This window comes from Fundulus heteroclitus, unplaced genomic scaffold (genome assembly GCF_011125445.2).
Source record: "Fundulus heteroclitus isolate FHET01 unplaced genomic scaffold, MU-UCD_Fhet_4.1 scaffold_535, whole genome shotgun sequence".
NCBI lineage: Eukaryota > Metazoa > Chordata > Actinopteri > Cyprinodontiformes > Fundulidae > Fundulus > Fundulus heteroclitus.
Window position 1 is genome coordinate 21,298 of NW_023396962.1, and position 24,011 is coordinate 45,308.

Here is a 24,011-nt window from a genome sequence, read left to right on the forward strand (position 1 = left end):
TCTGCCACTACATAGCGCTAACCTTGCTGGTCTGGAACCAAACTGCTTCTCAGTTTCTGGTGCGGTTGGGTTTGTTTTAGCATTAGGCAGCAATGCCTCTTTCAAGTTCGCCGATGTCTTCAAACTGATTCCTGGTTTTAAATTAATCATAGTATGAGAAGCATTCCCATACCATGCTGCTAAAGCCACCGTGCCTCACAATGTGGCTTGCCTTCAGTGTTTTCCATTGTCTAGACCCTGAAAGAACTGCATCTTCATTAGTCCATCAAATCTTGAACCATTTCTCTTCAGCATCTTCCGATAGTTCCAGTCCTTAAAGGTAACAGTTGATCTCCACGCTGGAGCTGATCACCGATTGGGTTTTTGCCATTTTGTCTCTGAATAACCCGCAGAGGCAATTGCCTTTGAAGGAAATACAAAGAATGGCTCATGGTTTAACTCCTACAACGCAGCCTCTTCACACCTTTCCTCCATCCAGGTGCAGGCTCGTCCACAAGCCTGTGACTCTTTCACATTAGTGGAAGCTGTACATCTATAAAAACAGCAACCCATGGCAAACTTATAGGCAGTCACTATAAACACCATGAGTTTTTTTTTAAACCTTTAAAAAACAAAAACAAATTAAATTTACAGTCAGGTTTCAAGATTTAATTTACGACAAAAGCTCATTATTCAGTTTGTTTTGCTTCTTCTGCATTAGATGGTTTTCTTTTTAGAGGAATGATATAGATCCCATTCTTGGCTTCTTTCAGTCTCCACCATCGTCCCAATCTGTACACAAAACACAAACGTTTGCACAAGTTACAAGATTTTACTTTTCACAAAACTAGTGAAGACACGGGACCTTCAGAGTGCATCTCTAGCTACAGTTTTCAGCTCGGTGAAATAAATAATTTTTTCTTAATATTTTCTGTTTTACAAAACAACTATTTCTAAATCTGAGTTTGGTGCGTTTTTCTTTTTTTTGCAAGTGGTTCAACGCTGCCATCTAGAGGATATGCACTGGCTGGACATGTACCTGGATGAACATCTTAATTGTTTCAAGTTGCAGGCACATATTTTCTATGGAAACATGAAGATTCATTTGGTACCTGTGCTCCTGTCCAACTCCGGCCACCAAGAACTGCCCGGAGCTTGAAAACCTCAGACTGTTGATGAAGCCAGACTAAAACATGGAAAAAGGAAAGAGGAGAGAAAACATTTAGCAAAGCTAACTAAAAATCAAGAATGGGTAATAAATGACTGAAAATTTTTACATACAGTAATTGCAAAGGTGATCAAAAGGCCCGGTAATAAAACAACAGAGGTTCACACGGGTAATAAAATGTGCCGTGCTGTTTATGGAGTTGGGTGTGCAGGAGAGGGCTTCCCCTATTAAATAAGCTGCACACAGCAATCTCATGTCTGTGTTCTTCACAACTACTGCCTCAAATTCTGCCCATCTCTAGCACATTTTCTGACTTCAGTTTGTTTGGGGGCTCCAACTGGGTTTGAGATGAATTTTCTAGATGCTGTTGAAAAGATCTAGACGGCTTAGTTAATGCGTACGAGTTAGTTCACAATAAATGCCATCTCGAGACACTCACAGTTCAATCCAAACACGTAGAGACTCGAAGTCAATTGCAAACATTCCAAGTCAAAGCTAGTTCTTAAACAACGCAGTCAAGTTCATTTTATTATTCAAATTAGTAAAAACAAAAATTCTCTAAAGGACATCCAGCCGATTGGAACAAATCACTGACGTGCAGCAATCCCTCCTCTTGCAGCAATCCCTTAACCTGGCAAGTCAGATTGTTAATGTATAGCACACTCCCTTCTGCATATTATCAATCTGGGACTGCGTCTATCGAATCCATAAGAGGAAAGGAAGGACATTCAGCAGAACTCTGCGTTCTGATTGGATGAACAGACACCTAGTTCCCGCCTACTAAAAGGTTGGTTTTAGCCAATTCATGGTATCAAATGAAAATGTATGCAGCAGCAGTCATGCAAAACCACAACATGTTACGCCAGTCAAGACACTTCTTGCTGTTCTTCTTTCAAAGATGAAATTGTGGATTCTGACAAAACAGATGTGATAGCGCCAGCTACGCATGCGTCCTCTTGCGCTGCCGTGTTTATGTTGGTTCAGCTGTGGGCTTGGCAGCTATTGCTTTGATCACAGAGGAATGCCCCGCCTTAAACCACAATACTGCTACGTGACTAGCCCCAACTGTGGAAGATGGATTTGTGTGTGCTTGTGAACGCAAAAATACCACGAAAATTCAGTTTGCAGGCAAGTTTAGCAATCCCTCCTCTTGAAGCAATCCCATGGATGTAGTGAGAGTGGAGAAAAGAACTCCATTTAAAATGATTATATTATGATCAAATTGATGCAAAGGGTAAAAAATGACAATGGGGGGAAAATAAAGGAATACCAGTCATATCCGGGCCTTAAAATGCCATATTTATGTTTATAACATGACAATTTTAAAAGAAAACTTGAAAAGTGGATCAGGTTAACTGATCTTACCACTGGCACGCTAAACAGAAGCTGAAGTCCGCGGTAGTGCTGGCCACATTTCCACACGTTCACCTTTGAGTTGTGAGAACCTGCACAGAAGAACGGTGGTTAGCGTATAAAGCCCGGCTATAAAATCAGGTTGTAATTATTAACACCAACAGCATTACTTAATCTCGTGTGAAAACTTTTGACATCCCTATAAAAAAGTGTATTCATAAATTTTAACATATGGATATCCACTTTATCATCGCTGGAAAAGAAAGGGATTTCATTGTAGCTAAACACAAGAAAACCAAAACATTTTTAGCTGAGCAAAAAGTTAGGACACCCTACCCTCCAATGGCTCGTCTGACCCTCTATGGTAGGAATAACTTAAACAAACTACATATTTTAAAGCCATCTACCAGTCTCTGAAAGTTTACCGTCCTGACTTCATTATTTTTTTACAGACAGTCTCACATGGTCTAACTCGGGCAGCCTCCTGATAGTGCAGGTGTGCCCATTCATATTAACAGTATTAAGAGCCTGAGATATAGATATATATATATATATATATATATATATATATATATATATATATATATATATATATATATATATATATATATATATATATATATATATATATATATATATATAGAGAGAGAGATATATAGATATATAGATAGATAGATAGATAGAGAGTTTGTAGAGAACAGCTATGGTGCAGTAAAAGCTTATTGTTCAGAGTTATTAAAAAGCTTGTGAAGAGGACTCTCACAGCCAGAGGCACCTGAGGCTACAGTATCCGAGTTATGAAGCGCCGCCACCGAGGCCACCCAATGAGGTTGCTCCAGCCCCGAATCGCCATGGCAGCCGTGAGCCTGCTTCACCGTGCCGAGAGGCTTCTTCTTGTTGACACTCCAAAGAGAAACTGAGCTGAGGTTGTTGAGAAAATGAAAAGAGGGCATGAAAGAGAAATAAATTACTCTGATGGAACACTAACATAATGGGGGTGAGGTGGTGGGGGGGTGTAAAGTGAGTGACCATGAATGTGAAAATGAAATCTCTTACCCATCATCTGCTCCTGTTATCATGTGCTCCTCGTTTATTAGCTGGACACAGTCGATCGAACCTCTAAAGGACAAACAGATGGAGACGGTAACAAAAGATGCCGTTTTACAGATATGGCCATAAAACTACAAGAAAATGTATAGAATGAAAAATTATAAACTATGATATATGTGCATGGTTACAGAAAGTCATATATTTGAATTGTAAAAATTCAGCAAGTGTCATAAATGAGTCAGAAGTTCTACCACAAAAGTCAAAAAACCTAACGTTGAGCATATTTTATCCCAATGTGAAAAATGTAGGAATCATATATGCATTTCATCATCCTGTATCGATTTTGACTTGTTCTGTCAACATCATTTTGTTTGACACGTATTTCATCCTGGCTGCAGATTAAATCATGCGAGCACATTCCTAACTTCCTGATGTTTTATGTTCTGTACAACAGAAGGACCGAGCTGTCTCTTTCTCTACAATATTTTTTTATTGTTATTTTTTAATAAAGTAAGCTGCGTCTTTTCAGTCTGCTTATTGCTTTTGTTGGCACAAATATTCAATAAGCTTCTTATTCAATAAACTTCTTCTGTGAAAGCAGAGATTTAAAAAAAAAAAAAAAAAAAAAAAAAAAGGTTTCCAAAGTTAGTTATCTCAGTTTACAATAAAACACATAAATAACACCAGCGCCATCAAATCTGACTCAGTGCCTTCTGGTACTTACAGCATGTGGGGAATATGCATCTCCACAAAAACTTAAAATACGATTCAGGTCCTCTTTAGCTGTCAGGCAGTTTTCCAGTTTCAGTCTGCCCATAACAGTGCATCAATGTGACAACAGTGTTTATTCACCAAATATTTCTTGTCTCAGAATGTTTAAAATTTTTACTTGATGTCTGACTAGAGCTTTTGCACAATAATAAATTCACAAGATTATTACGCTGGGTTTCCTGTCACAGCATGCGCATCTGTATTTAGATGGCATGCTGCAGAAAACAAACGTGAGTAAGCTGAAGAGAGGGCAGCTGCGCTTTAACCTATTGAGCTTTAAACCTCTGTTTGTTATGGAATAAGCTGGACTTTGAAAAATCAGGAGCCATTAAGTCTCAGAGTGAAGGTAAATATCTATATTCTCTAGTGAATTCACACCAACGAAAACAAATGAAATGTTTAAATGTAACCAATTGAAATGTGAACTCCATTGTCATTTTAAATTTGTTTGCTCTCACACACGCAGCATGAAGTCTCCTGTCGCCTAATATAAAAAAAAAATATTAGAAATGTTGTTGCTAAATCTTCATTAATGTTAGCGGTTGCAGGAGAAATATGAATAAAAAAAAAAAAGTAATCAGCCACAAACTTCTGATCAGTGCATCGCTAATCCTTAATTTTGATGTGATCGCCGCCTACTGGTTGAAAACAGTTATTTCAACATTTGATAGAACATTTGCATGCCTCTCTGAACAGAGAATTAAGGAGAAAACTCAGATGTGAATTGGTAAAGCAATTGCCCAAATTTAGATTTTTCCTGCTTTACAAATAAAAACTGGCCTGTCACTTGATTTTTGTTGTGAATTAAAGCTGCATTAGAGTTCTTCCTCCTCTGTTCACTGAACTATGTTATATTTGAAGTGAAATAGAGTCAAGACAGAGGACCAGCAAAAGCTTCATATCAATTACACTGTCAAAAAAGAAAAAGAAAAGAGAGATAGATTTAAGGCCAGCTGGCAACACTGCGCCTGAGTATATCAGCATACGTTAAAGCATTTCAACTAGTTTGTCACTAACAAGTTTAGGGCAGAGATTTACAGAAACCCACTCGTGTCCGTGGAAGACCAGCTGAGACTCCTCGGCTATTTTCCACACTCTCACGGTTCCGTCCCGCCCACCCGCAGTGACGCAGCGTTCACGGCTCAGACTGTCCAGTCCTGTGATTGCGTCCTGATGGCCGAAGCTACAAAAATTCAAATAACACAATCAAATCCAAACCCAAGAGGCAAAAAAAGTGTTGAAAAAGGAGAACTTGTCCTCTCCTGAGTGACTTACAGAGTTTCCACGTATGCGTTCTCGTCTACGTTCCACACCTTAACCGAGCGGTCGTGAGAGGCGCTGTAAAGATCATGAGATCCCTTCCTGAATGAAAGACCCTGAGAACCAAACAGAGAGACTTCCGTCGCTGTAACAACAAATTAAAGCTGTCTGCTAAACTTTAAAAGGGTATAATAAGCAGTATCAAACTCTGGGTAAAAGAAGGAGAACGTACCGATACCGGCCCTTTGTGTCCTGTGAATTTATACAGGTGTTTACACGTTTCTGCCTCCCAAATCATTATCAGTTTGTTCATGTCTCCTGTGGCCTAAAGACATTTGTAGATGTCAATGTTACATTTCATATGACAATAAAAAAAAAAAAAAAGCACAATGTACAAAGTTTCCTAAACAAAAGTAGATAATAGTCTAGTAGATAAAAGTCTAATAGGGCTGGGCGATATGGCTTAAAAATAAAATCCCCGGTTTTACTGTACTAAATCAGATTAATAATTGTTTCCCCTCCTTTTCGTTTCACAAAAAGAAATTAAAGAAATTATTTCGTCTGGGAGTTGACCTGACAAAATACAACTTAATACAAGCTGTGAAACATGCTTGTAAAACAAGATGGCGGCCCTGCCATTGTAAACAAGGAAGCTATAACGAAATGTTTGCTACTAGTGGTCAATGAGCCAAGAAGAGGCTTCACTTCTCTTAGGTAACTTCAAATTAACTTTAGAAAATAAATGAATAAATTAAAGTGCATCATACTATGGTTAAAAAGAAAAAGTTTCCTCTTTACAGTATTTTTGACAATGTATTTTCCAAAACATATATACAGCAACGTGTGCCGTCTTTGTCATGGAAGACCAATGAGTGCATTGGTAAAATAAAATCCTTACTTTCCAAATATTTCATCTTAATAAACTGTAAATTCAAATTAATGGATTAAATAGTTTTATCGTCCAGCCCTAATATGAATTACTAGGAAAAAAAAAAGACAGCTCCTCACCAGGTATTTCCCATCTGATGATATGGCCATACACAGGATGTGAGCCGTGTGTCCGACATGGCGGTCCTCTGTCCCTTTTCTGCCACCATGAATCGTATGGAGCTTCTTCCCACTTTCAATATCCCCTGAAGTCACCATTTAGCATGATTCATTAACAGATCCACAGCACTGTTTGCCTCACTGTAGTACAATGAAGAACCAAATCCTCACATTTAATGATGGAGCAGTCCTTGGCAGCTGAAAAGACGCATCTGTCATCAGGAGTAATGACCAGACATGTAATCGGTAGTTTGTGGCCTCTTAACACCCTGATCTCTGAAGCATCTGGTGGTAAGAGCTAAACAAAAAAGAGAGAAAAAGAAAGAGGAATTGTTATGTTTAAAAACTGTATTTAGTTTTCTGAGGGATCCTAGAAATGTGCCGACATTCAGGGGAAGAACATTTCCACACTTACGTCTTTGGCTATAAGACGCTGGAGCTTTCCTTTCTGTTCAAGCTGAAATAAAAAGAGAAAAGGTCAGTTTACCACACAGAGGTACAGTAAATGATCAATGACCGTCACAGAGTCCTAAACAGCAGACTCTGTTTCATTTCTAAAAACAACTACACAGTTGTTTTTAGAAATGTCTGATTCTCTACACGCTTTCATGTCAAAAGTATCCAGACTCGCACTTCCTAGGACCCTTTTAAGTCGGTTTATTGTTGCACAAAATAATTCTGAAATCTGCATCAATTCCTAATCTAAAAAAATAAATAAATAAATAAATCAAATAAAAGAAACTTCTTACCACTTCTTCTTGAAGTCGTCCAGCTATTTGATCGGTCTCAAACGACTCATCTTCAGCTCTCTTTTCCTCTGTTAAACGAGCCACGTGTTAAAACCTTACATTAAACTTTGTAAAGTTACATGTAGCTGGAATGTAACAATGAACACAAGCCAACCTTCTTCTTTCAGCTGTTCAAGGTAAAGTTTAGCTAATCTGAGCTTCTTCTCCTGTGGAGTTTCGTCAAACTCAATCTCCCCCGTGACCTGCCTTTTCTTGGACATTGCAGGACTGTGAAAGCAAAAACACACACAAATCTTGAATCATCGTTTTTAAGTAGGATCTTTGGCTTTTTCTTCTTTTTATTTACCGATTGGACGGTTATGATTTGTTTGTTCTCATAACAGACTCTACCTTGCATGTGTTTACATTACAATTAAAAGGCCAATGTAATTTTGGAGATGTTGCATAACTGAAGTGGAAGAAGTGCCAAGTTTCACTGCAACTAGTCTTTTGGGCAATGTTTTTCACATCCGGAGACAAAACATGTTGCTCATTCTTCTTATACTGATCAGATGGAGAGTTGCTAAGATGGAAAGTTTCATTTTCTCCAACACATGTAGGCCAAAAAGTTCCTTTTTTAGTGTCATCTGACCAGAGCGCATTATTGGTGTCCCTCTACGGGACCTGTAGGACATTTTTAAAAGGGCTTCTCTTGGCTTTCCTTTAACTGCTCTTTCTTGAAAGACACAAACTACAACTAAAGCCAAAATCAAACATGATTCAGTGCGTGCTTTAAAGTTTTTAAGTTACAGAAGTTACAGGAATCATTAGCCTTAAGCAACTTTTCCAGTAAAAAACCTTATTGATGAGACGGAAATAATAAAATGTTCCCCTCAGTAGTTCTGTTATGCTATTCATTATCTGTGATTTATACTTTGTTATTAACCCAAAGCAGCAAAAGATTAGAATACTTAATAAAAAAAATAATTGGTATTTCAAAATGCAAACAGCCGCAATTTCTAGAACAAAGTCCACAAACGAAACATGAGAAGAAAGTCCGGGTTGAAGACGTATTAGATCACGAATTAAGGATATAGAAATAATTCATAATCTGTGCTTGATTAAACAACCCAGATTAACTACCACAGCAGGATGATGTGTTTAATTTAACAAAAAAGATATCATCCTCCTCTCTAACCTCTCCGCCTCGGAGTCACTGGAAATTTCTTCATTGTATTTCTTGCTTTGTTTCTTTGCTCGTAGTTTACCGCCTGAGTCTCCATCAGCCTGCGGTAAAAGATAAAAAACACAATCAGCACATAAACAGGCACGGTTGCTAACAGGAGTTAGCCGGTTTGCTAACAGTTTACTCCACTTACCTTCCGCTTTACCGCTACTGTTTCTTTGCCTTTCTTGGTTGTTTTAGGTTTCCCTTTAGTCTTCATGAAGAATGACGAAGACATGATGAAATATGACAAAAGCGTTCCAGGATAAGCAAGAATTTTAGCGCTTTGCAACTTTTAGGAGCAACATTCAACCCCACATGTGTAGATCGCACCAATGTGGTATGCCATGCGCCGGCTTCAATAACGAACGCTGATTGGCTCACAGCCTTGCCAGTTTCCTGGCGTTCCGCCTTCTCCCCCAAATAGCGAATTTCCATTGGTCAATTCACTGAAAGAGGGTGGAACAGGAAGTAGTACAGATTAAAAATCCTTCCCTCGGGAACTACGTCTCCACAGCAATGTTCCACAGGTTATTGTAAAAAAATACGGATTTTAAAACACATCTGTTCTAAACACATAATTTCCACTCAGTTTTAAACATAAACATACACTTGATATTTGACGCACGTGCGAGTGAAAATCTTCTGCGCGAGTGTTCAAAAATTGAAGCGACTACACCAGGACCATTATACTGTAATACTGGAGTAGTAGTACTACTTCCTCTACTACGCAGTATTTCCATGTACTCCGCTGCCTTTGTCCTCAGTGACTGTGTTTTAGGGGCTCTCCCCGAAGGTGTTCTGAACGGTCAGGTGAGACTGTTATGCGCCATCTAACATTAAAGCCGTGTTTAACAACACGTTGATTGATAGTTTGTGTTCCTTTTTGCATCCAGCTGCTGTGGTGGGAGGGGTTGAGAAGGAGGAAGGGGACGGTGGGAGCGATCTAAGCAAGCCAAAAAAAGCTATCCGTCATGTATGGCATTAAATCATTTTATATATATATATATAAAAAAAAAACCCTGGGTGATAAAAAAAAAAAAAAAAAAAAGTTTGCTTGACCCCCTCGTCTCTGCAGAGACGCAACACTTGCAATGTATTTTTATATGTCCAGGTCCACCTCTCCTCTGATGCCTCCAAAGAGAAGCTGTGGCTCGAGTCCAACACCGCCTCAGGTGAAGATGATAAAGATCGGCAGCCCTTCAGATGGCCACGAGTTCAGTGCGGGGTCCGTGGAGGACAGATACAGAATGGCGGAGGAGTCCAGCCACTCGCCTCTTCGCAACAACGAGGTGAACAAAACTCTACGGAATCATCCAGCATGTCCATCTACTGAAAAGCAACAGTTGTTATTTTTAACCCATTGTTACGAAATACCGTTTTGGTTTGAGTCCTTATACTGGAATCTGGACTGGGTCGTGGTCATATCATACAGTGTAGTTTTATAAAAATAAAAACAAAGTTGGGTAAGAAATAGATCCATCTGACCCAGGACGTTTCAGCGTTCGTTCTTGTGAACGCATGGGATTGTGGGAGTCCATATCCAGCACCAGGAGGTTGCAAAGTTCTTTGATTTCATCAGGGGTCATAATCTTTTATATAATAATAATAATAATTCATTAGAGTCAGCTGGCTCTTAATGGGGATTCTATCTATCTATCTATCTATCTATCTATCTATCTATCTATCTATCTATCTATCTATCTATCTATATATATATATATATATATATATATATATATATATATATATATATATATATATATATATAAAGTGATGGGTGGCACTCTTTTAACTTCATGCCTTGGCCATGTTTTTTTTCCAGGACTGGAAATAATCCCAAACAACCAAACTTGTTTTTCTTTCATGTAATTGTCTGACCGTTTGTAGTCACTGGTGAGAGAGGGGCAATGCTGTGTTACGCTCATAGAGATGAGCGTAACACAGCTCATAGAGATGACAAAGAAAATAGACCAGAGATGTGTTGCAACAAACAAAATAGGAAATCAAGAGAGAATGGACGGTTAGAAATGTGCTTTGGTTTTGTTATTTTTCCTTTTGCCTGGGCATCCTGGAAAGGTCAAATAAAAACAATTCTGAAACACATTTTGGAAAAATAGATACTATGAGATTAGCTGCCCTATACCAAAATAAAACAACAAGAAAAAAAAAACAATAAGGAAACAATCTCAGTTCTAAATAAAAACTGTTGCTTTAAAAATGTAAAGGTTTTACATGTGATTGCTTTACTACGCTTGTGTGCAAATCTAAGTAAACGGACACATCTTCCTTTCTTGTAAGCAAAGTTAAACAGCAGGAGTCTTCTTTCTGCCGGCTCATCAGCAGTGAGCAGCAACAGATGGGGATGGGGCAGAACTGTGGTATTCTTATCTCCATACAGCTGGAGAAAACTTCTGTTACTCCAGCCCTTTCTGTGGGATCTCATTGAAAGGACTTTAAGCAGTAGGAACGGTATGATGGGACATTTCTGTTGTACTGAATATGTGGCTGTTTAAAACCTCTCTATTTTGGTATCAGAAACAAGCTCATGATACCATGAAGCAGAGAGGCTTTTGCATATTCTCTGGAATTTATTCATCATTTTTCTTCTAATTTGGCAGCCTGACACCTTTGACTTCGATGAAGAACCTCTTGCAAGCCAAGGCATCAGAACAGACACCATCAGCCTCCTTATGAAAATAGAGCAGCTGCAGGCGCAGCTCAAATACGAGCGCAGATGCAGGATTTTGGCCGAAAGGGAGCTGAGGGAACTCAAAGGTTGGTGGAAACATGTACCAAGCAATTAATTAATCAGTAATCTTGAAGCACTTTCTGGCATGACCACATTAAGATTACTTTTGACTGGAGGCAGATCTCTAGTTACTGTTGATGTCATCTAAAATGTCATTTATTTGCACATTTCTTTGGTCACATGGTTAAAAAACTGATTTTTCCATCTATGATTAAACACAAATCAGCTTCAAATCTGACCGGTAAAACGGTATCAAGGAAAAAAAAAAATAGCCTCACTGCATCCTCCAATTTTATGTCAGAATGCCAGGAAAACTCCTGCTGAGTGACCAAACTGTTCTTGCAAGCTGTATCTATTTGTATACAGCGAAATACGTATCTTGCTATGGGTCTAGCTTTTTGAAGGCTACCCCTTGATTAAAGTATCAATCCTCTCCACTGTCGCCTCATGCTTGCTCAGTATGAGGGATTGCTACAAAGCCATCAACAATGCAGACGACTGTCCCTGTGGCTCTACGCTCTTGCAGGAGGAGTGAATGCTGCTTGTCAAGACTTGATGCAATCTGCCGGGTTTCCTTAGGAAACCTTTTGACCAACCTGTATGATTTCGATTGAATTTGACTTTGTCAACTGCCTTGAGATGACATGTATCATGAATTGGCGCTATACACATAAAATTGAATTGAATTGAATTGAATTGATGGGCTGCACAGTGGGACATCGGTTAGTGCTGTTGCCATGCATTATGAAGGTCCTGGGTTCAAGTCCTACCCTTAATCTGGGTCTTTCTGCATGGAGTTTGTATGTTCTTCCTGTGCATGCGTGGGTTCTCTCCGGGTACTCCGGCTTCCTCCCACAATCCCAAACCATGTTAAGTTATTTGGCTTCTCTAAATTCTCCTTAGGTGTGAGTATGTGTGTGAATGGTTGTTTATCCTGTGTGTCTCTGTGTTGCCCTGCGATGGACTGGCGACCTGTCCAGGGTGTACCCCGCCTCTCGCCAATTGACAGCCGGAGATAGGCACCAGCACCCCTCTCAACCCCACAAGGGATAGACGTGTTAGAAAATGGATGGAGGGATGGATGGATGGATGAATTGAATTGAAAAGTTAAATAAAACGTGCTTTACAATTGTATTGTTGACTTAACATCATTTGCAGAGATGAACACACTCATGATGCAGATGAGGCACACGGCGAATGAACTCCGAGTAACTTTGGATCACGTTCTTCACGGAGGTGAGGCAGCGGTGGAACCGCAAAACCGCAACGAAGCCGTGAATTTCCCGAGCCACCGTGAAGTGCATGTGGGAGGAGTCCACAATATCCCAGAGGTCAGTGTCAGAATGACCTGCAAACTTCAGTCTTGCCATCAAAACATCAGCAGATTGCATCAGTAAAAAGGAGTTTTTACTTTGATACTCAACAAATACGATACAACGAATAAATCAGATTGTGCTGGTATTTGCATACTTTTATGCTTAAGATCACTGTTTTGATGAAATCAAGGTTCTGTGTGAATCATCCATCACTGTGCTTAAATCGATTTTTGCGGGATGTTTTTGGTTGTTTTCAGGAAGACTTTGTGTATCTTGCTGAGCATATCCGAGTGCCCAAAGACCTTTATGAGCGTATCGCAGACATGTCTGACTTTAAGAAGTACGTCGGCGCTCTGCTGATGATCATTTTCGACAGAGACACTTTGGCCACACACTGTCTGCAGGGCCGGAAAAACAACTTTACAGGAGAGGATAGCCACAAGCCTCCTCTACCACCTGAGATTTTAAAAAGCCTTATGGGTAAGATGAAGATGACTAACCAGAACTCAAACCTAACACTTTGCGGCGTAACGACAGCCTTACTTTGCGGTGTGTTTTTCTCCCCCCCCCCCCCCCCCCCATCAGATCACGTTTCCGAAAAGTTCGCCGTGGACTCCACCCAGATTAAATACGCCATCCGCACAAAGCTGAACAACGAGGACAAGCTGCTGAAGAAGAGGTTGGGGCTGAGCAAAGCTGAAAGCAGAGCAGCTGTTGATCAGACCTTCTGCCAAGATGCTTTGCTTCTGCCTGGAAATGACACAGCGCCAATTGACTCTGAGTTCTAGCGGTTGCCGATCTGCCGCTCTGTCGCTGTCTGATCTGAAGTGTTGCCTTTTTTTTTTATTTAACCAAATGACACGTTCTACCATTTTTTACTTTGATAGCTCTGTGTTGCATATTGAGTGTCTGCAAGATTGATAACATTATAAAATGTTGCGTGTATACCCAGCATCTGTTGAGGTGATTGTGTGTTGTGGTAGAGTAGAAACAGAACGACATTTAATCTCTCTAACTAGTGTACTTTGTATGTGTACACACAGGTACTTTTCATCCTGTTGCTGTTTCTGATTATCTGTGCAAAAAGTGATGTATTTTTTAGTTTTTATTGTTCACAGTCAGAGTAAGTAATAATCTCTCTTTCCTCCAAATAATCTGTTTTTCATGTATTTTTCCCCAGTTACTGTCATTTTTCTATATAATCAGTTAAATAAAGCACAGTATGTTCACTTCAGAGCCCATTTTTCTTTCCATCAGTGAACAGATGTCAATGCAGAGTCTTGTTGAAAGCTACACTGCAAGTACAATTGAAACTAGATATTTACAGAGAAGAACATTGCTGATATTAAACAAACTTTTCCTGTTTAGGCCAGCAAGGACTATAAAATACTTTGTATTTGCTAAATGCCAAATTCCTGAGACAGATTTATTTACTTTCTATGGGACCGAGATCAGCATTTTGTGATGGTCACTCCAAAACATTGACTTTGTTGCCCTAAATTTCAGGTGGGATTCAGGAAGCTTCCCCTTTTTTCATTCAAACATAACACAGCCTATTATGACCAAACGTTTAGATTTTAGTTTAATTAAACCACAGGACATGTCCCCAGAAAATAAGGCATTTTTCCCTGAGTGCATTTGCAAACTAATCTCTTTTTCATGCCACTTTGAGTGGCCTCTTGGCCTATGTCCATAATTTATTTCGCTGGATAACAATACTTTCTAATGAACGTCAACCAGCTTCTTCACATGGTCTTTTGTTTATGCATCAAAACATTCTTTTTGTCTTTCTGTCTTCAAATAAGTCCACAGCGGTGCCTCAAAACCAACAAAGTCAAGGTATCATTATCTGGGCTTTCTGGCATTGTTTCAAAGGATACTAATCTAAATGGATGTAATCTTTCGAATTGTGAGAAAGCAAAAGAAAATTCTCAGAAAGGTTGTCTGTTGTTATGCCAAAAAAAAAGGAAAATGCAAAGCAACTGGACTTGTTTTTTGTAGTTGAAAAGTTCAACTACGAAAAAAAACAAGTCCAGTTGCTTTGTTTTTTACTTTTTTTGGAATGACCTTGACCTGGATGACTGAGAATCTTCACCAGCATCTGTTGTTATGGCATTTTGCGAATTAAAACAATGTTGTCAATCCTAACTCGCTTGAAACAGGAAATGTTTAGTTCGATTTAATATAAAACTGCGAGAATGTCTTTTTACGCAGTGCTACCTGGTTTTAATTGTATCAAACCACCTCTGTTACTGCAGAAATACAATTCACTTATTCTTTTTAAGTCAAACCAAGTACAATGTCTCAAGCTAAATCCATCCAATCCTGCAGTGCCCTCACTCACTCTGAAGCAATGGAGAGAATAAAGGATTATGTGTAACAGCAAAATCAGGGTGTGTGACAGTTGCTTCCTCATGCTGACAGACGAGGGAGAGTGTGGTAGTGAATGTGCGAGGCCACGGTTACTGTCCACGGATAGCGGAGGTTTGGTGTTCTCATCCCTTGAAAGAAGTGATTTGAGGTGATCACCAGCTTCTGGCTCCTCCCTCGTCTGTCCCTGTAGCTGTCTGAGTCAGTTCTCACCGGTCATTTCCTCTCACTCTGGTGGCATCATCCCTCCCTCGGGTCATGTTTTCCTTTTATCACAGATTTTAACACGACATAGGATTTTTGAACAACACAAGGGGTCTCAAGACAGAACCACAACTGTTGGAAGTTTTCAGCTTTTCAAAAACATTTCGGTGGACTAAGGACCGTTTTTAAAATGTAAGTCTTGTTACATAATTGCATGAATGGGGTGCAATTTATTTTGATAAGCACATGTTTATGAAAGTCAAAAAATTAGCATATTAAAGAAGATATGCGCTGTGAAAAAGGGGTTTCAGTTTAACATCATTCTGGTGTTTATGTTAAGTTAATCAGAAGTCCATAAAAGTCATGATCTAATAATTGTACTAAAGGGAGATAATAAAATAGGATCAATCAATATATTTTACAATAAGTCATAGAGCAAATAAATAGCAATAATTCAAAATTTGAATTTTATTCTTTAAATCAAATTTAATCATGACTGGATGGATGGAAATTGAACAATATGCTTCTGCAAAACCTTTCAGTAAAAATGGTTACATCTAGAAATGTTTGCAAAATTAAATGCTCTAAAGGCTCTAAAATCTCTAAAAACTCAAAATAAAAAGCTCAAACTGCAATACACATTAAAGCTATGTTTCTGTCCTTTCATGAGTTTCATCTTAGATTAATCTGGAGTTTTAGAGTTTGAATCTATAGTCAAAAACTTTGGCTCAGTGTCAGGATGCACCGGTATTTTACAAAGTGAAATGTTTCAAGTTATATTCTTACATTATAAACTAGTTTTTCAAAGCATTGCTTTGTTTTTTAATAATGATTTCAAATTTAACAATAAAAAAGATTTCACATTCTTCTCAGTAACTTTCTGTTATGACACAAGCTATTTTTTTGTTTATGGTTTATTTATTTATTTTGTCATAGCATTTTTCAGCACTCTTATTAGTCTAATAACTTTAAAATTAACACCATTTTATTCTTACTGTAAGAAAATCTGTTTATATTTTTAGGTTTGGACTTATGCAAAAGAATAAAGCGCTATTATAATTCCAGAACTGTATGCAATAATCTAACCTTTTAGGCATTATTCAGGCATATTGGGTAGTATTACACTTTTCTGAACAACCCTAATCAGATATCTGGTGGATTTCATTAATTGTTTCGTATTTTATGCCTGTAGCATATGTTGGTCTGCAACTGGAATGTGTCTAAATTGAGAACAACCTTATATAATATGAGGATGTACATTTGTAAGTCCCTTTCCGGGGGATAAACCTCGCCACAAAACTGGCACACCAATTACTTTCCACCAGAGAAGATTACAGCAGCACTGGGATTTAGTACACACTGTCTCAAATCTGAGCCATAAATATGATTTTTAAAATCAAGAAGAGCTCAGAGAGCCACAAAAAGATTATCCTAAAATGTGAAATGCATCTAAAAGCGTGAATATTAAATAGACTTCTGTTCCATGACTAGTGCCAGGCTTTCTAAGTTGTGTTCTGATTTGTTCTGATTTGTTTTCGAAGAGAACATCCTCTTTGATGTTGTCGTGAAGGAGGGCACCGTTTACACGCTAATCACTGCAATGCAAGCTGCACAGCTGGACTGAAACAAAACTCTCATTATCTTTCAGTGTCCCTTCTTTAGTTTTCCTGAAGATAATGAAAACAGTTTTTATTTTTCATAATCCTGCTGAAGTTTCCAAATCTATTGCAGATATCACTGGTTATGTCACCTGTTGTAATGAATGAATAAGGGATAATCTAAAATTAAGCTCTATTTTATTTATTTAATAATCTGCCAGGGTTATTATTTCATGAATTGACAGCAGTTTTACCAAAGTTATGTCAGCTTGAGGGAATCCTAAAATGGATAGCCTTTGCACAATTCAGTTATTTGTAAATAAAATAAATGTCTCAGAGATTCACAAGATGCTCCTCATGGAATCCAAATGTAAACTTTTTCCTTATGAAATGAGGATATCTAAATTCTTACCAGTAATGACGGGCAGTTCACATGTCAGCAACAGTGACGCAGGAGTTGGGGGTTGCCGGTTGTGTCCTTGGGCAAGGCACTTTATCCGTTTTGCCTGCTGATGTTGGTCAGAGGGCCTAGTGGCACCGAATGTATGACAGCCCATCTTCTGTCAGTCTGCCCCAGGGCAGCTGTGGCTATAATGCAGCTCACCACTGTCAGTGTGTGAATGGGTGAATGACTGAATGTGTGCAAAGCGCTTTGGGTTCCTCAGGACTCGATAAAAGCGCGATACAAGTTCAAGCCATTTATCATCTCTGCAATTCCATTATTTCTATTTATTCACCAAAGCTGTCTTTAGACATCCAATAAGTAAAATTGTGTTACATATTTATATCTTATCTTGATTTTCCAAAACAATGTTTAAACTTGTAGGGATTTCATTGGCGATCTCCACCATTCATATTATGACTTAAGACAGGATTGCCATTAGTAATTACGGTTAGCATTTTGAGTTATGTGAAGCCAGCACTGTCCTGTCCTGCCTACTGCAGGATGTGGGCCTCACTTGTGGGCGTGGTAGGGTTTCTAACCAGCTCCTTTAGCAACAGAGTGTGGCCCCCACAGTGTACACTGCTACTGATTCAATTATGATGACTAATTAAAAATCATGATGGCTAGAGATTGATGAAATTCATGTTGTTGTTTGCATGCTGCACATTGTTAATGTTTAGTTTTTGTACTTCATAAAGATACAATATGTTTTTTAAGTCTCCCTTGTTTAAAAAAAATTCCTTGCATATTGGTATGATTACAGTGTTTTTGAACATTCATTCTTGTACTAATGCGTATACTGTGTTTGATGTATTGTTTCCCTGCTAAGGTTGTTACCAGGTTTTTTCCCAGCAAAAGATCAATGATCTTTTTTCATGTTATCTTATCTTAGGAAGCTGACGTGAAGCGATTTTAACATTAACATATATTTAAAATCAGAGAACTGTATTTCACTAATCCACAATGTTCGTGCTCATGGAAAAATTTAATTGCATTGAAAGCATAAACACATGAATTAGAAAAAAATTGTTCTCATGGGAAGAAATACAGTTAAAATATCTGAAATGTTAATTGTGAAAACAGAATATTCATTTTTTGTTCAGATTCTTTTTAAAACACACTTAAATGTTTTAAATATTCAAATTTCCTTAGGTAACAACAACAAAAAGGATTCACAATTTATCGTTTCATTTTAAAGAGAAAAGGCTATTGAACATGTTACCTGTTGTTTGGTTCAGTTTCAGTAGCAACACACTAGCCTGACCACAGTCTGACCCGTAGAATCAAGAAATCACTGAAATAGAACCTGGAGGACAACATGAATTAGTCTATAAGACCTCAGAAAGGAGCAAATCTTATCTACAGAAATTCAAGGAGAGAGGAAAAACAAATTCAGACATCTGTCAGTGTGGAAAAAGGTTAACAAGCCATTTCTCAGGCTTTGGGTCTCCAGTGAACCACAGTGAGAGCCATTATCCACCAATGGAGAAACACAGATCAGCGATGAACGTTCACAATAATAGCTGGCCTATGAACATCACTTCAACAATGCACTGATATCCAAATCTCTAAATCACCAAGGTTAGTGTTTTTGATTTAATAGCAAGAAAAGGATCGGGCAAAAATGGCTTCTATGGGAAAACTACAAGGTGAGAACCATTAAAAAATAATTAAAGGCCCCTAAAACATCTTGATTTTTGCTCTGGCAAAGAAAATGTAGATCTTGTCAGTACTTTCATTATTTATGAAACGATGAATTGTGGTCTTTATCAGCAAATCCTATAAGAGGCTGTCCGTCCAGCAAGACAGTTATTTGAAGCACACCTGGAAGGTATGTTATGGTGTTAAAGTAGCCTAATCAACGTCTGGGTTTAAACTTGATTGAGACGCTGTGGCATGACCTTTAACAGGCCCTACCTAAACGTATGCACACAGGTACAACTCACAGGTGGTAAATCTCGTTTACCGCGGCAGAAATGAACATGCAAGGGATTGCCTTCTTAAAAGATGTCCATAAGCAAATGTTACAATCAGTTCTTGTTTTCATTTCTGAAAATTTTGATTGTGCTCAATCTTTAGGTGAAATACAGGAAAATATGACCTTTTTTCCTCTCATTTCAGGAGTTAAGAAATGTTTTACTTGGATTCCGAAAAATCCCTTGGCCTGACGACAAAGTAATGGAAAAAACCGGAGCACAGACTTCTTGTTTGAAACTTTTATTATGAATGATGGAGGAGTCAAGCACCGCTTTCACCTCTGAGCATAACGACAGCACCTCAGCATGGGCGCCTACGCCCTCTTCTCCCAGCGGACAGCTCGGCACACTTCCCAACCCGCAGACGCGGTTCAAAGACTTGACAGGGATGCTTTTCATGGTGACCCTGAATGTTCTCGCACTTCTGGCCAACACTGCTGTGATGGTGGTTGTCATCAAAGCTCCTCATCTCAGGAAATTTGCCTTCGTGTGCCACCTGTGTGCGGTGGACCTGCTGTGCGCCATCCTGCTCATGCCTCTTGGCATCGTGTCCAGCTCGCCGTACTTTGCCGGCGTCGTGTTCACTGTGCTGGAGTGCCAGGTCTATGTCTTCCTCAATGTGATCCTCATAGCTGCCTCCATCTTCACCATTACAGCTATCAGCGTGGAACGATATTACTATATTGTCCATCCCATGCGCTACGAGGTCAAGATGACCCTGAAGCTGACCTCGGCTGTGGTGGTGATGGTGTGGGTGGCCTCGGCCATTCTGGGCTTCTCCACCGTGTTTGGATGGCCATCCTATGACCTGAGGTCCATCAGTGCGGCCCACTGCTCAATTCACTGGAGCCACCGGGACCACAGGCGTATCTTCTCTGCGCTCTTCAGCATCACCTGTTTCTGTCTGCCAGCTGTGGTCATCTTCGCCGTCTACTGTAATGTGTACAAGGTGGCCCGCGTGGCCGCGCGGCAGCACGGACCTCTGCCCTCGTGGACGAACGCCCAAGTCAAGCCCCGCTCCGACTCCATAAACAGCCAGACGACCATCATTACAACTCGCCTTGCCCCGCACAGGATAACACGTAGGCGGCCTTTTATCGGCAGTAAAGCTGCGCTCACCCTGGTGATTATTGTCGGTCAGTTTCTAATCTGCTGGCTGCCTTACTTTGCCTTCCACCTCCATCTGATACTGAACTCAAAGCCTCACGCCCCTAATGACTTGGAAGAAGTGGTGACCTGGCTGGCGTATTCCTCTTTTGCCATTAACCCTTTCTTCTACGGACTTCTAAATAGGCAAATCCGCGAGGAGCTGCTAAAGCTGAGGCGCTGCTACTCCACATACCCAACGCACCTGGCCTTTTCCAGCCATGAGGGCTCAGGCCATGACAACTTTTTGCAGTTCCTCCACAGGACCAGTTGCACAATAGAGACACATGCAAGCTTTTCAATCCCCAGTCCCAGAACCCCTCTGGATCATACTGGGCCGACCGGTTTCAGGATACCAGGCCAGATTCCAGAAGAGTTGAATTAGATATGCCTCACTGCTGTGAAACAATGTTAATGATCCACTGGATTGTAAAATAATGTATGACAACATGATTTAATGACCTGCAGCAATGATTCACACAAAAAACGTAAAAACAAAACGTGTTGTGTTTTTTAAAACTTGATACTGTACTATTTCATCTGCTCTGAAAATCATTGTAAAGCTATTAATGATACTTTTGCAAATGAACTATATTTTTTATAAGCTACTTAAATAATTTTGTGATTTAAAGGCAATTAGTGGGTTTTGATTAAAAAATGGAGGGGGATGTGTGTGTCACATTTGGGAAATCTGAATCAGTCAGCAGGTTTACATACAAATCAAATTTTACACAGGTAGGATTCATGATTTGTTTATTAAGCAAGGGCAATTCTTCATTTCAAAAATATTTTTATAGCCTAAAGAGAACATGCTTTTTATATTTAAATTTAAATGCAAACAATTCTCATTCTTCAATTGATTGGTTGATTATTGGTTTGTTTGTTTGTTGGTTTGTTTTAAACAAAGTAAAGAAAAAAAATGAAGTTTCTTGAAGCATTTGTCCTTTCTTATGAATTTAATGAGAAATAAACTCTTAAAACTGTTATCCTTTACATGAATCAGGTTAATATGTTTTTCTTTGAACATAGGTTAGAAACTTTTGTTTTGTTAATTGTATTACTCAGATTAGTTCCTTTCTATGTTCCTTCTACAGTCAGCGTATAGTATACATAGTTTTTCATAAACACAAACACATTCTTGGCTTATATGCAAAACAACGTCTTGCAAGTTAACAACATGAACACACCATCTACACTGTTACACATGGTGGTGGCAGCTATCAGCTCTGATCAGAGTTGATGGGGAACTCAATGGAGCTAAATAAGACTTAGACTTAGACTTAGACTTAGACTTTCTTTATTGTCATTTTGTAGCACAGAGTGCATACAGAACGAAATTTCGTTTTTTCATACAGCTCAGAAAGATTGCAGTAACTCTACAGGATACCTTGCAGTGAATTTACAGTACAGGATAAGAAAAATGCAGTGGTAAATCACAGTCAAATACAGGATAACTTTCAATTAACTTTCGGATAAAGTGCAGCAGTGAGCAGTAGGCAGATTGAAATGTAAAGACAATGTAAGCAATGTAAACAAATATGCAGTAAGGTGCAGCAGTGATTTAACAATAGACAGTTGCATTGTAAACAGTTTTGCAGTACGTTTCCGGAAAAAGTGCAGCAGCGATATTGAAGGATACATACAAATGTGCAAATTAGCGGGTCGAGTGTGGTACTCAGTCCGTTTTTATACTTCAGCAGTTCAACAGTCTGATGGCAGCAGGGAAAAAGCTTTTGCAGAACCTGGTGGACCTGCAGCGGATGCTGCGGAACCTCTTTCCAGAGGGCAGCAGGGAGAACAGTCCATGGTGAGGGTGTGAGGGGTCTCTGATGATGTTACGGGCTCGAGACACACAGCGCTGCGATGAAATGTCTTTAATGGACGGAAGAGGAGCCCCGATGATCCCTTCTGCTGTCCTCACCACTCTCCTCACGTTCTTCCAGTCGGAGGCACTGCAGCCTCCACACCACACAGAGAGACAGCTGGTCAGAATACTCTCTATGGTGCTTCTGTAAAAGGTCGTGAGAATGGGCGGGGGCAGGCGGGCTCTCCTCATCCTCCGCAGAAAGTACAGTCGCTTCTGTGCCCTCTTCACCAGTGACATGGTGTTCATAGTCCAGCTGAGGTTGTCCGTGATGTGCACCCCCAGGAACTTGGTGCTGCTGACCACCTCCACAGCTGAGCTGTTGATGAGCAGTGGAGCATGGTGAGGCCGGTTCTTCCTGAAGTCGACGATGATCTCCTTCGTCTTCTCCACGTTCAGGATCAGGCTGTTGTCTCTGCACCAGTCCACCAGCTGCTCCACCTCCTCTCTGTAGTCCTGGTCGTTGTCGTCTCTGATCAGGCCCACCACCGTTGTGTCGTCCGCAAACTTCACGATGTGATTGGTGGTGAACCTGGGGACGCAGTCGTGTGTCATCAGGGTGAACAGCAGGGGGCTCAGGACGCAGCCCTGAGGGGAGCCCGTGCTGAGGGTGACGACATCAGAGGTGTTCTGTCCGACCCGGACTGATTGAGGTCTGTTGGTTAGGAAGTCCAGCAGCCAGTTGCGAAGGGGTGTGCTGAAGCCCAGATGCTCCAGTTTTCCCACCAGATGCTGTGGGATGATGGTGTTGAACGCTGAACTGAAGTCCAGGAACAGCATCCGCACGTGCGTGTTCTTCTCCTCCAGGTGTGCCAGGCTCAGGTGAAGAGCAGAAGAGATGGCGTCCTCAGTGGAGCGGTTCCGTCGGTAGGCAAACTGGAACGGGTCGAGTGTTGGGGGGAGACTGGAGACGATGTGTTCCTTTACCAGCCTTTCAAAGCACTTCATCATGATGGGAGTCAGTGCAACAGGCCGGTAGTCGTTGAAGCAGGTGACTTGAGGTTTCTTTGGCACCGGAATGATGGAGGCAGACTTGAAGCATGCTGGCACTGTGGCTTGGTCCAGCGAGGTGTTAAAAATGTCTGTGAGGACACCAGCCAGCTGACCTGCACACTCCTTGAGCACCCGCCCAGGTATGTTGTCGGGGCCTGGGGCCTTTCGCGGGTTGACTCTCCTCAGAGTCTTCAACACGTCGGCAGTGTCAAGGCAGAGGACCTCCTCTTCCTGATGGGGAACAGCTTTCACTGCTGGAGTGCTGTTTAGTGCCTCAAACCTCCCAAAGAAGTTATTTAGTCCATTGAGGAAGTCAGCATCAACTTCACCCACCGGGGGGGAGGGCGTGTTGTATTCAGTGATCGCCCGGATGCCTTTCCACATGCTCCTGGTGTTGCTGGCATCGTGGAAAAGCTCCTGGATTTTCTGGCTGTGGTTCCGCTTTGCAAGCCTGATGGCACGGTTCAGGTTGGCTCTCGCTGTCCTCAGAGCCTCCTTGTCACCAGACTTGAAGGCTGAGTTCCGTGCTTTTAGCGCTTGACGGACCTCCGCAGTAATCCAGGGTCGTTGGTTGAATCCAGGGTCGTTGGTTGAATACTATATATAATAAAATACTCTAATGCTCTAATACAGCCCTTACAGAAGTCCCATTTAATATTAGCAACTGTTGAGTCAGTTCTAGTCCAGAAACATATATTGATATTGAGCTGGGTTGATTAAAAGTTATATAATCCATGTAAAACAGTACGAACACAACTTTTTATTT

General features: G+C 40.2%; 3 protein-coding genes across 7 annotated transcripts; 2 read left to right on the forward strand and 1 right to left on the reverse strand.

Moving 5' to 3' along the window:
• Positions 1-633: 633 nt before the first annotated feature.
• LOC105933276 (ribosomal RNA processing 9, U3 small nucleolar RNA binding protein) lies at positions 634-8,951 on the reverse strand. 2 transcript variants are annotated; one of them, XM_012872742.3, is made up of 15 exons: positions 8,736-8,951; positions 8,555-8,643; positions 7,532-7,644; positions 7,378-7,445; positions 7,044-7,085; positions 6,800-6,926; positions 6,590-6,714; positions 5,814-5,906; positions 5,597-5,697; positions 5,370-5,504; positions 3,557-3,619; positions 3,264-3,421; positions 2,513-2,592; positions 1,092-1,165; positions 634-771 (listed from the first exon to the last, which is right to left on the reverse strand). In XM_012872742.3, exons 1-15 carry the CDS (start codon positions 8,817-8,819, stop codon positions 669-671), a joined length of 1,455 nt encoding a protein of 484 aa, XP_012728196.2. In that variant the 5' UTR covers positions 8,820-8,951; the 3' UTR covers positions 634-668. The 2 variants fall into 2 exon arrangements, with proteins under 2 accessions (XP_012728196.2, XP_012728197.2); XM_012872743.3 differs by having other exon boundaries at positions 3,276-3,421; positions 8,736-8,949.
• Positions 8,952-9,285: 334 nt separating this feature from the next.
• On the forward strand, positions 9,286-13,883 carry LOC105933277. 4 transcript variants are annotated; one of them, XM_036132738.1, is made up of 7 exons: positions 9,286-9,394; positions 9,478-9,557; positions 9,696-9,873; positions 11,203-11,359; positions 12,492-12,664; positions 12,907-13,129; positions 13,235-13,883. In XM_036132738.1, coding segments are annotated over exons 2-7 (936 nt in total). In that variant the 5' UTR covers positions 9,286-9,394; positions 9,478-9,555; the 3' UTR covers positions 13,438-13,883. The 4 variants fall into 4 exon arrangements, with proteins under 4 accessions (XP_035988631.1, XP_021177223.2, XP_012728198.2 ...); XM_021321548.2 differs by having other exon boundaries at positions 9,478-9,552; XM_036132739.1 differs by having other exon boundaries at positions 9,320-9,389.
• Positions 13,884-15,342: 1,459 nt separating this feature from the next.
• On the forward strand, positions 15,343-21,189 carry LOC105933266 (probable G-protein coupled receptor). Its single transcript, XM_036132741.1, has 2 exons — positions 15,343-15,415; positions 19,388-21,189. The coding sequence occupies exon 2, from the start codon at positions 19,493-19,495 to the stop codon at positions 20,771-20,773; it is 1,281 nt and encodes a 426-aa protein (XP_035988634.1). The 5' UTR covers positions 15,343-15,415; positions 19,388-19,492; the 3' UTR covers positions 20,774-21,189.
• Positions 21,190-24,011: the final 2,822 nt, after the last annotated feature.